The following is an 11,100-nucleotide window of genomic DNA, read 5'->3' as shown; positions in this document are numbered from 1 at the left end:
CTGAAATGTTGTTCTCTATCTAAGGCCTGGTTTAAATTTTCTCTCCTGTCTTCCCATCCCACTATTCCAAACCTTTTTCTCTCTTAGAAGGAATAAATACTTGTGCTTTTGAGTCTCATGAACCTTTATTTATATCTTTTTAACAGATCTGATTATCTTATATTATCATATTTTTTTCTGGTGTTCATCTTTTCACTTACCCACTCTCCACCTCCATAAACTATAAATTTATTCATCTTAATTTTTTCTCTTTGGTACATAAAGAACCCACTACAAAGCGGGTTTACTAGATGAATTCCTGTGTCCTAGATAAAATGCTTCCAGCCACTTCAAATTCTGGTCTTTCTTTCATCCAGAAGAGTAATCCTTGTCTTGAGTTTCATTTTGGGTTGTGTCTTCCCTTGAAAAACTCTCATGCTCTTCTCTTTACACTAAGTGTGAATTCCTTTTCTTCCTTTTCCCTCCCCTCCTCTCCCCTCCCCTTCCCTTCCTTTTTTCTCCTCTCCTCTCCTCTCTCTTCTTCTTCTTCTTCTTCTTCTTCTTCTCTCTCTCTCTCTCTCTCTCTCTCTTTCTTCTTCTTTCTTTCTTGGCATTGGACAATGTAGGGTTCAGATTGACTTGGACTTTTTTATATGTTAGAAAACCAAAAAGCAACAGTAGTCTTACTTCTTGGAAACACTGCCCAAGATGTGTCTAAAGCATGATACAAGTCATGTCTCAAAGGTCAGGGAAAATGTCATACCTTTGCTTTCTTCCATGCTTTCCTAGTTAATTTAAAAATTTTTTTGTTAGCTCATCTTAGTTGCCACAGGTATTTCCAGAAATTTTTTTAGTGCAGTTTTCACTTCCTGGTTCCTCAGACTGTAGACAAGGGGATTAAGGAGGGGAGTAACCACTGTGTAGGTCACTGCCACCAACTGATCCTTGTCTGAGGCAGACCTGGACTTGGGCCGAAGGTAGATGATGGAGGCACAGCCATAGTGGACAAAGACCACAGTGAGGTGTGAGGCACAGGTGGCAAATGCCTTCCTCTTGCCCTCAGCTGAGGGGATCTTCAGGATGGTGTTAACTATGAAGCAATAGGATATGAGAATTAAGAGAAAAGGCACCATGATTACCAGGATGCTGAGGCTGAATAGAGCCAGTTCCTTCACATGGGTGTCAGTGCAGGCTAACTTGATAACAGGTGCCATGTCACAGAAATAGTGGTTGACCCTGTTGGGGCCACAAAAAGGCATGTCACAGATGAGGTTGGTGGCCACTAGAGCAATAAAGAAACCTGTGACTCCTGATAGAGAAACCAGTCCCAACCCTAGCCTTTTGTTCATGATAAGTGTGTACCTCAGGGGGTGACAAATTGCTACACAGCGATCATATCCCATCACAGCGATGAGAAAGCAGTTGGTGCAGGCAAATCCAAGGAAGAAGAAAAGCTGGGTGGCACAGGCCATGAAGGAGATAGTCTTGGTGTCTGAGAGCAGGTGGACCAGCAGCTGAGGGATGATGACAAAGGTGTAGCAGGACTCAGAAAATGACAGGATGAATAGAAAACCATACATGGGGGTGTGCAGAGTCCGGGTGAGGTGAATAACAGCCATGATGGTCACGTTGGCCACCAAAATTGTCAAGTACAGGAAGAAGAAGATGACAAAAAGCAGGAGCTGGAGCTCCCCCAGGCTGGAGAAGCCCACCAGGATGAACTGCATGACCACTGTGGTTTTGTTGAAACCTCGCATCTGGATAACTTTTCTCTGAATGAGTTTGGGAGAGACAAAGTGATAACTATTATTGCAATATAAACATTTTTCCAATGCCTTCACTTTAAGTATAGTGTCAGACTCAGAATATTAATATTTCTTTCTCTCAGTCTATCTAGACTTTGATAATTTTTACAAGAAATTATTAATCTGCAATAATAGGGGAAAGATTGCCTATATTATAGAAATACTCAAAAGTTTAAAAAGCCATTTAGTATTTTCAAAATCCATTTTTCTCAGTTTAAGAACATTATCTTTAATATGGAAAAGACAATTTAAATTATTTTCCTTGTGCTGTATGTATCTTCTTGCATGTATATTCTGTTCTAATATGTTGGTTTCTTTCCCTAATATCAAGATCCATTTAATTATTATTATAAAAGCATTAAAGCACTTGCCTCAGAGCATGGACTCAAGAGCCAGAATGCTACAGTTTGAATCTTGTTTTTGCCACTTAGAGCTATGAACGTCAGATTGACTCAGTTTTCTTTTCATTTGTATAATAAATAATAGAACATACTATAATATATAGGGCTGCTAAAAGAATTAACTTAGATAATATGAGTAAAGTGCTTGAAACAGTACGTTAATAGCTGCAATCCATGTGTTAGCTGTCTTTGCCTTTGTCATGCACATCCATGGTCACAGGAGTTGAGAGACAGGTATCCTGGTCTGATACTTGAACACTAGAAAATCCTGGACCTCTGAATCAGGACACAGTTTCCCTGTATTTGAGTCTTATGTTCTTGTCCATGTAGCTCTTTTTTTTTAAAAGAAAAAAATGAGTGAAGGAATTTAAATATACATAGTTAAATATGATTGTCATTTTCATGTTTTTAAAAATTAGTTATCTTTTTAAATTTTATTTAGAATTGACAATAATTATAAATATTTATGGGGTAAAGTATGATCTTTTGATACATGTATACATTGTGGAATGATCAAATCAGGGTTCTCTAATGAAAATTACACTTTGTTTCTCATCTAAGGAGTCTTTAGCCTTTGGGTTCTCTTTCATGATTCTACTACATGTTCTGTATGTTTATGGAATTGGGAAGGGGCATAAGCATAAACTCTGTGTCACAAGGCTATGGCATTTCTGCCTATGAAACAGAATAGATTGATGACCCCTTGGGGTAGGGATAGAGCAGGAAGATCAAGGCTGATATTAGAAAAAAGGGGAGAAAATAACAAGAACTCACCTTGAATCTCTTGCAAATGAAATAAGCAGAAAGTGTCAGGGTAAAAGCAAAGAGAAGAGACTATCTCCAGAACTTTACACGATCTTATAAAGGACATCCCTCTTTCAAGAGCCCTAATCATTTTTACTTTCAGAATCAGGTTCAGAGATTTGGGAGAAACCAGGTATAATATATACACCAGCATAATACTCAGCATTTCCCAGCTTGCTGGCTGTTTTAGTGCCTATAAGATGTAAGGAGTTGCTTGACATAACATCCTTGTGTATGTTCAGTATTCATCACCTGTGCCATGACTTATTTGCTTAGGTAGTTCCATGCACCTGCTCTAATAGCCTTTTCCTTTATATCAGAAAACAAGGTGCTTTCATGTAAGCTACCTCATTTTGAACCAAATATCCTGGTAGATAGCACAAGTGTCTTTGTCTCTATCTTGCAGGTAAGGCAAGTGCACTAAGTGCCATCACCTAGGTAGAGTAATCTGTGAGCATCTTCATCATGGCGTTTAGCATATTGATTTAAATTCATCTCCTTATATATTTGGCTCTTTCTATAGAATTATGGGCAGAAACAATTTTGTTTTATTAATAGTAGAATCCCTAGCTTGTCACATAATTTGTGGTTTATCATGCACTCAAAGCTTTTGACCTGAACAAAGTCTAAAAATTAAATAATGTGCTCAAGTGGTAGCTCCAGTACTAGAATTTGTCTTATGACTTCTAATCAGCTTTCTACCCACCACATTTTATGCCAACTGTTCTTTCCCTTATAACAAATTTATCTACTCATATATTTTTTCCAAGGGACTAAAACAGTTCCATGCTGCTTGTTCAAGTGAAACTTATTTTACCATTTCTGACTTTTCTGGAATAATTTAATTTTAATCATCCATTTTTCTGGACCTATCAAATTTGAACTCATATGAACTTTATTTTCTTTAATCCTAAAATTATGGAGATGACAAAAAAGGACAAAGGGGTTAGGAAAATAGGTAAATTAAGGATACGGATGGTGAACACACTCAAAGATAAGGAAGGTCAAGAGGATGCTGCTTAATTTCAATCACAGTTTATAAATCAAACAGCTTTCAACATCCCCCTAAATAATTAAGTTCTTCAAGAATTTGGTTCTAGAAAAGACATCCTTTATTCTTAGCCATAACCATAGTACAGTTTGTATACTTTTTTTCCACGCCGTTTCATATACCTATTTTCCCATTGTTTCCCATTGTTTTCCATTGTTTTGGATCTCCTTCATGTCTCATGTCCTCCAATAAAACTTCTCTGACTACTAGAGCCCACACAGATAGAAGCTCATTCTCTTCATAACTCTTAGGGATCTTAAAATCATACATGTATGTGAACAGGTTAGATGCTATCTTGTATTACTTTATAATTAATTTGCCTATAAAGATGCCTCACATACTTACTTAGATTGTTTCTTTGGGGAAGGGGCCATAACAATGTCTTCTAAATGATCTTCAGCCCTTCAGCCCTTACAGCAGTACTGGACACATAATAGACTCTAATTAAACAATTAATAAATGATGGCATAGTTTAATTCTCCTTTTGTTTCTGAGTTTTCTCAGATACTATTATTTTTTCTAGAATGCATTCTCTGCTTTTCTAGTATAATCCATAGCATTCCTAAGTTTTTATTTTTCTCAAAATCATCTTTTATTAAAAAAGGGGAAATCTACACTGTTGAGATTTCCTGCCCTCCTAGTTACTTCTATTACTTGACTCCTCAACATTTCAATGTGATGTATTAAGATATGGTATGTACGTGAGTATGTGTATATGTGTTTGTACTTGTGTGTGTATGTACACTCAGAGCAGAAGATTTTTCATTTCAAGAAAAGAACAAATAAATTTTTACTTTGGTGCAAAATATTTTTCATAACAATAAAAACAATTTACGCAAATGTATTCAAATTTGAAATCCTGGTAGAAAATGTTTCTTTCTTCGGATACAAACTGAAAAAGAAAATACACTTACCCACTTATAGCTAAAAAATGAAGTAAACTGGCATGTGACTTTGAGTTTGATGACTTACAGTCTTGTAGGTCTTTTAAATGTTGAAAGAGGCAGCAGAAAGTCAGTTGTAAAAGCAATGACATTTGTCCTGAAATATTAAACAATTGGAAGAAAAGGCACTGAAGCATTTCATAAAGGGTTTATTTGGACACTTAGATGTCCAAACATTTTTCAAGTCTTCAGAAGCTGAAATAACCTACTCTGTATTAATATGTCAATTTAGATTCTATATTTATATTGCAGAGTATTGATAGCCTTCTGGGATTCCAAGGACTAGGGCCTTCTGAGATTTAAGGAGAACTAAAGCAAGAGAGAAAATAAATGACTAAGCTTGGACAAAGATAAGAAGAAAATAATTCAGACTGCAAAAATATTTTCATCTTTGTAAAGCACTGAAAATGTAGATGAGTATTCTTTTAGCATAGGGAAGTTTAAGTACTTTCTGATGAAAAGGCTACAAAACACTGAGAGGCCAGGGGAAACCAAATTCTCCAAACAAGTCACTTACATAAAGATTGATTTGATAAGGTTTAAGAGATGAAGACAAGGGCTGGTGAATGCAGGTATGCTTGGCAGTTTGGGAAATTATATAGGTAGTCTCTGTCCTGTTTTTACACCCAATGCCTGAATATAAATTCAAACAACTGAATTTCTTACCTCCCTCCTGGGAATTATTGTAAGGGAATGACTTTCACTCCACAATTATTCATTGAGTGTCATGATTTGGAAAGCACCACATTAGGCATTATAGTGATACAGAGGTAAATAAAATATATAGATTGATCTGATCTAGTAGAGAAGACAGATATTAAATATAAACATAGCTATGTGCAATGAGAGGCATAATAAAGCATGTGCCAATGAAGAATAGGACAGGTAGAAGGATGAGCACCCCCCAGAATATATCCACATATAAAACAAAAAAGTGAAAATCCAATAATATTAGCACTGATAATATAGGATACTAGTTCCATGTAGTCAGTTAGACATTCTATTTCTGGGTTTTCTGGGTTTTCTGTGTTCTCTTGTGCAGAAATTGTCTGTTTCTGATGAAGTCTTCCAAATGTCTAAAGGCTAGCAAAAACAGTACCAGATGGTTCCATGCTTTTACAGCCCTAAGGGTCTCAGAATCTGTCCCTTTGAAATTGTCTGTCTGGTAGGGCCAAGATCCAGGCGGGGTATGCCAGAGTCAGTTTGATTTTGTAGCATATTTTACTTTCCTAGCGAGGGACATACACTTGATCTTTCCCCTCCAGCCATTCCTTGGATTCAGCCTTTCTTATATTTCTCCCGAAGCATAGACTATCTAGTCAGATATCTTGTTCCAGGGTGTTTAGAGTCTCAAAGAGTCCAAAGGTCCTTATGTGATCTCTATTTCACAGAGAAGGAAACCAAGGCTGGGGAGGTGACATAACCAGCCCAATGCCCCACACAGCTGCCTGGTGGCAGAGTCAGGATTAGTATTCAGGTTACTTGGTTCTACTCCCAAACATAACTAACTGATAAATGTCCCTAAAATCTCACTCATCCCATGTTCTGGGCAAGTATTGGAAACCCCTGGCAATGGAGAAGTCTTATAGGTCCCAATGTGAGGTTTTCTGGGTCTAAACAAGTAAATAGAAAATACAGTAAATACTGACACAAGCATCAGACAAAAGGACAGCCAAGTCAGAGGCAAATGCATAATTTTGTTAAATGGAATGAAGTGAATTAAGTAATTAAAAATATAACTTTAATATTTGTGTTAACGCTTGAAACTCTGACTCGGGGGGGTTGGGAGTCATGGGCAATATACATAACCTAAACTTTTGTACCCCCATAATAAACTGAAATAAAAAAAATTGTGTTAATATTTATGTTAAGCCTAATATATGACCCAAGGGAAAGAGACCAGAAAAAGTCCCCTACCATGGGAAAAGGGCTCTGGCATTCATTTACTGCAGATTTAGCTTCAGCAAATATAAAAAAGGAAACTGAAGATCAAGGCTTCTGCAACCACATGTGGAAGGAAGAGTCGGTGCCCAGTCAGCACCAAATGAAGTATACCTGATAACCATAAACAACACCAGGCAGTTTAAACCATATAATCAAGAAAAGCACCAGGTGGCCCAGCTTGTGACAGACTCTAGAGTCCATTCACTTTGACACTACGGTGCATAATGGTCCCCATTGATGGCTATGAAAGTAAAACATTTAATACAAACAAATATAATGTATTAAGAAAAAAATAAAATCTCTCTATACCACCACCACCCAGATGTCATGTCTATTAACAGATTGCCACATATGTTTCTGTCTTTTCCATATGCGCACTGTGCAGAAAACAGTTAACATGGCAGGCTTGAGCTGCTGTCCTTAGAGAGCCTGCTTGTGAGATTGGCCTTTCACTGGCTTCTGAGAACTTGGCTGATGAACAGTTCTTGACTTACACATGACTTTCCCTAGTTGATAAGGGTGGCTCGCTGTGCCTGAATGTTTGTACAAAGAATGTGAAATTGTGGTACATGCTAGGCAGAGGATACCAATGTGATCAAGCCCTAATGAAAGTCTTGGATAACAAGTCTCTAATGGGTTTTCCTGGGAAGAAACACAGCCCAGATGTTGCTGCCTTTTTGTTACTGGGGGAAGAATGTACTCTGTGTGACCTTCATGGGAAGAGACAGCATAAGGACTGCACATGGATTCCTCCAGATGCCACCATGTCTAGTCTAATGATTTGGCTGTGTGTATATTCTCATTAAATCCCAGTAATCCATCTTAACTGTGAAGACAACTATATTCTGAATCTTGTGAGTCCTTTTAGTGAAGCTTTGAATGTGGTGTTGGTCTTGGGACCCACAATAAACACACATAATATTTTTAAAAAATGAAATCATATTATTTGCACCATTTTGTAATTTATGTTTTCACATAGAATACATAGTGAATATATTTTCACATGCATAAATGTAGATCTATAATAGTATCATAACTTAAGGCAGAGTATTATATTTATTGGATTTTAAGTTTTTGTATATTTTATCACACTGTTACTTTAAAAAAAACACCATGTGATATATGGCATTTAATCCTTATTCATTATTGCCTATGAGGAAATTTTAGCAGTGATATTTGTTGATCTACTCACATTTTTATGATTTTTGTTATACATTGTAAATTGACCTTTAGAAAGCATGTACCAGGGAGCCAAGATGGCAGACCAGAGATACCACCAGCCACAACATCTCAGTAAGAAGGAGAAGTTTTAGATGAAAGAGGAAAAAACAGGCAGACAAACATACATTGGATGAGGGTCTGAAGGAAGGGTGTCTGAACCTACAGGAGACTCCTTGGGAAGAGGTTGAGGAGCAGAACTGGAAGGAGAAAAGTATCAGTGGAGATTAAATCCTGAGAGGGTTGGAGACCAGTGAGAAGGGTAGGTGGAGGGGTTAATTTCTCCCTCCCTCACATCTTGGATTATTGGTGGGCTCCTGAGCTGCTAGAGAGACCTTCTGCCCACACGAGCCCAGAGAGTGCTGCCACCAGTGAGTGGGGACCTTCTGTTGGACGAGGCACCAGGATCCCAGCCACCCCAGAGTGCCTCCCACCCCACAGACCCGAGATGGACAGCAGGCGCCGTATTGCTTCTCTACCCATCAGGTGCCTTTGTCCTCCCCAGGGGCTTTCAACTCCTCAGGCTCTGTCTTGCTCGTCCCCACACAGACATTTCCCCAACTCTGGCCCAGACTGCAGGAGCCACAGAGGTCTAGTGGGTCCCAAGTGATCTGTGTGACTCCAGAGGCCAGTCATTCTTGGTGAACTGCCTCCTGGAGAGAGGGTTGGAGATGACCAGAGTGTGCACTTTCCTCCACTCAGACTCTTTTTCTCCCCTTCCCATCCCCCTTACAAGGCTGCCAAGAGAGACAATTGAGCTGCCACATGGAGGCTTCCACAGGGAATGAGGTTCAGACCTTTCCTTTTGGGGTCCTGCAGTGGATTGAGGGGTGCTCCAACTGTGAACTCCCTGTCTGTCAGCCTTTCCTGGTGCTGCTTGCCAAGTGGCCCCATCAGAGCAGAACACATCCCAAGGCAGAGGGACATTGAACCAGCTTGGCTACCCCATGGGTGACTCAGGACCAGCATCCTTCTCCCTGGCATGGTTACAGACTGATCTCCAGGGCCCTGGCAGTGGGCCTGCAGGTCAGATCCCCTACACCCAGGCCTCGATCTTATTGCATGGGGGCACAGAGGGGATATTTGTGCATTAATCTCAGGAAGTGTGGGTGCCTGCAGAGGCAAATCAATGCGGACAGTGCAATGTGGGTCCTAGCTGCAGCGTGCTTGTGGGGAATCTCTTCTCTCATGGGAGGGCTGCCGTTTCAGCTGAGGCTGGGATCCTGGGCAGGGAATCTTCTGGCCCACACCACAATTGTGGGGGAGCTCGGCTGGCTTGGGGTCATTCCTGCCAGCAGAGGCCCAGAAGAAACCGTGGAATGGGAAGGGTGGAAAGGAGCGAGGCCTGCTCCAGACTGCCAGACTGTGGGTCTCAGACAGCCCTGCCTCCATATGCAAACTTTCTGGTTGAGTGGGGCCACTTCAGCCCCTCCCTGGCAGTTTTGCCAAGAGTCAGGGAGCAGACTTTTGACTTCTGCCAAAGCAGATCCCTTGCCAGCATTTATGGAATGTTAGGGCAGACTCACCCAACCCAGCCCTGCCCAGCCTCACTCCTTCTCCTGCACCTGCTGAGGTGGAGAATAAGGACTCATCTGGAAGTTTCAGGGCCCCACGCATCACCTGGGGCATTCAAGTGCTTCTCCTGAGGAGCTAGAGCTGATCACAGAACCTCAAAACAACATTGCAGCTAGGTCCTTCTGACAAGTGCCACCTACTGACAGGGAGGTCACTTTGCATGCTCTTTACAGCATTTACTGAATCAATCACACAGGGTGTGGTTGATTCTCATCCACAGGCACCACCTATTGGCTCATAGATTAAACTGGCATATCATGATCTAAACAAAAGAAAATTCAAAATTAAGAAGCAATAGCTGCTCCACACATTTAGAAATAACATTAATCAGGTGTCGGGCAGATGTGAGGGGGGAAGGGGATGGGTGCATACATACATAATGAGTGTGATGCACACCGTCTAGGGGATGGACAGGCTTGAAGCTCTGATTTGGGGGGGGCGGGCAAGGGCAATATATGTAACCTAAACTTTTGTACCCCCATAATATGCTGAAATAAAAAAAAAAAAAAAAAAGAAGAAGCAATAGCTGCTCCAGATAAGAAGGAATCAGCAAAAGAACTCAGCAATAGAAAGGAGAGATAATTAAAATGTCTAACTCAAGTTCTGGCTTCAATGCACATGCAGACTCCTGAGTTGCATGGTGAATAGACTCTTTACACAGAGTTTTCCATTTGGTGAATATTTAATGGAATTTGTTTAAGCTTAGCTTGTCTTTCCTGGACAATCCATGTGATTTAAGTCTTCTATTTAGCCCCTACCCCTGTGAATATCTTCAAGGTATGTTGATCAAATTTAGATTTGTGCCAGTGCATGAAAAGTTAGGAAAAAAATCTCCCATTAATACATTAGAAACACAGAAATAGATAACATTGCATAATTTTCTTACTTGAACATCATTTGGATGTATCTCATGTACTAAACATTGTAACAGGCACTTTACAAATGACTCATGTAAAAATTATAATCTGACTATATTGAAAGCCTGAGATTGAGAAAACAGCCAGAAAGAGATCTATCTAGAGATAGAAGCTTCCTGAGTTCCTAGAACAGAGATTTAGGGTTGTGCCATATTTTGCAGGGTTAGTTTATAGTCTGGCTGAGATTGGGTGATAGTATTTACCAGAGCCTAGAATTCTAACCACATACATACCTTCCTATAATAGCCTTCCATTATTTTTCACTCAAATGAAAAAACTTCAATGGGCAATAATTCATGTGAGCATGGCAAGAAGTTGTGTTTTTCTGAATTTTATATTTGGAGATGAAGGAGAAGTGATCTTTGTTTCTGAACACAATGCTCAATTGTTTGAGCACTTCTGTTCCAGGAATTTTTCTCTGTATACCCTGTACTTTACTGTTTGGTAAGAGCTGGATCCAGA

General features: G+C 39.7%; 1 protein-coding gene across 1 annotated transcript; it reads right to left on the bottom strand.

Annotated features, from left to right (window-relative positions):
• Positions 1-788: 788 nt before the first annotated feature.
• On the bottom strand, positions 789-1,736 carry LOC138389883 (olfactory receptor 10T2). Its single transcript, XM_069478540.1, has one exon. The coding sequence runs from the start codon at positions 1,734-1,736 to the stop codon at positions 789-791; it is 948 nt and encodes a 315-aa protein (XP_069334641.1).
• Positions 1,737-11,100: the final 9,364 nt, after the last annotated feature.

The sequence above is a fragment of the Eulemur rufifrons genome, chromosome 8 (genome assembly GCF_041146395.1).
Source record: "Eulemur rufifrons isolate Redbay chromosome 8, OSU_ERuf_1, whole genome shotgun sequence".
Classification (NCBI taxonomy): domain Eukaryota; kingdom Metazoa; phylum Chordata; class Mammalia; order Primates; family Lemuridae; genus Eulemur; species Eulemur rufifrons.
This window is presented reverse-complemented; position numbering and strand designations above follow the sequence as displayed.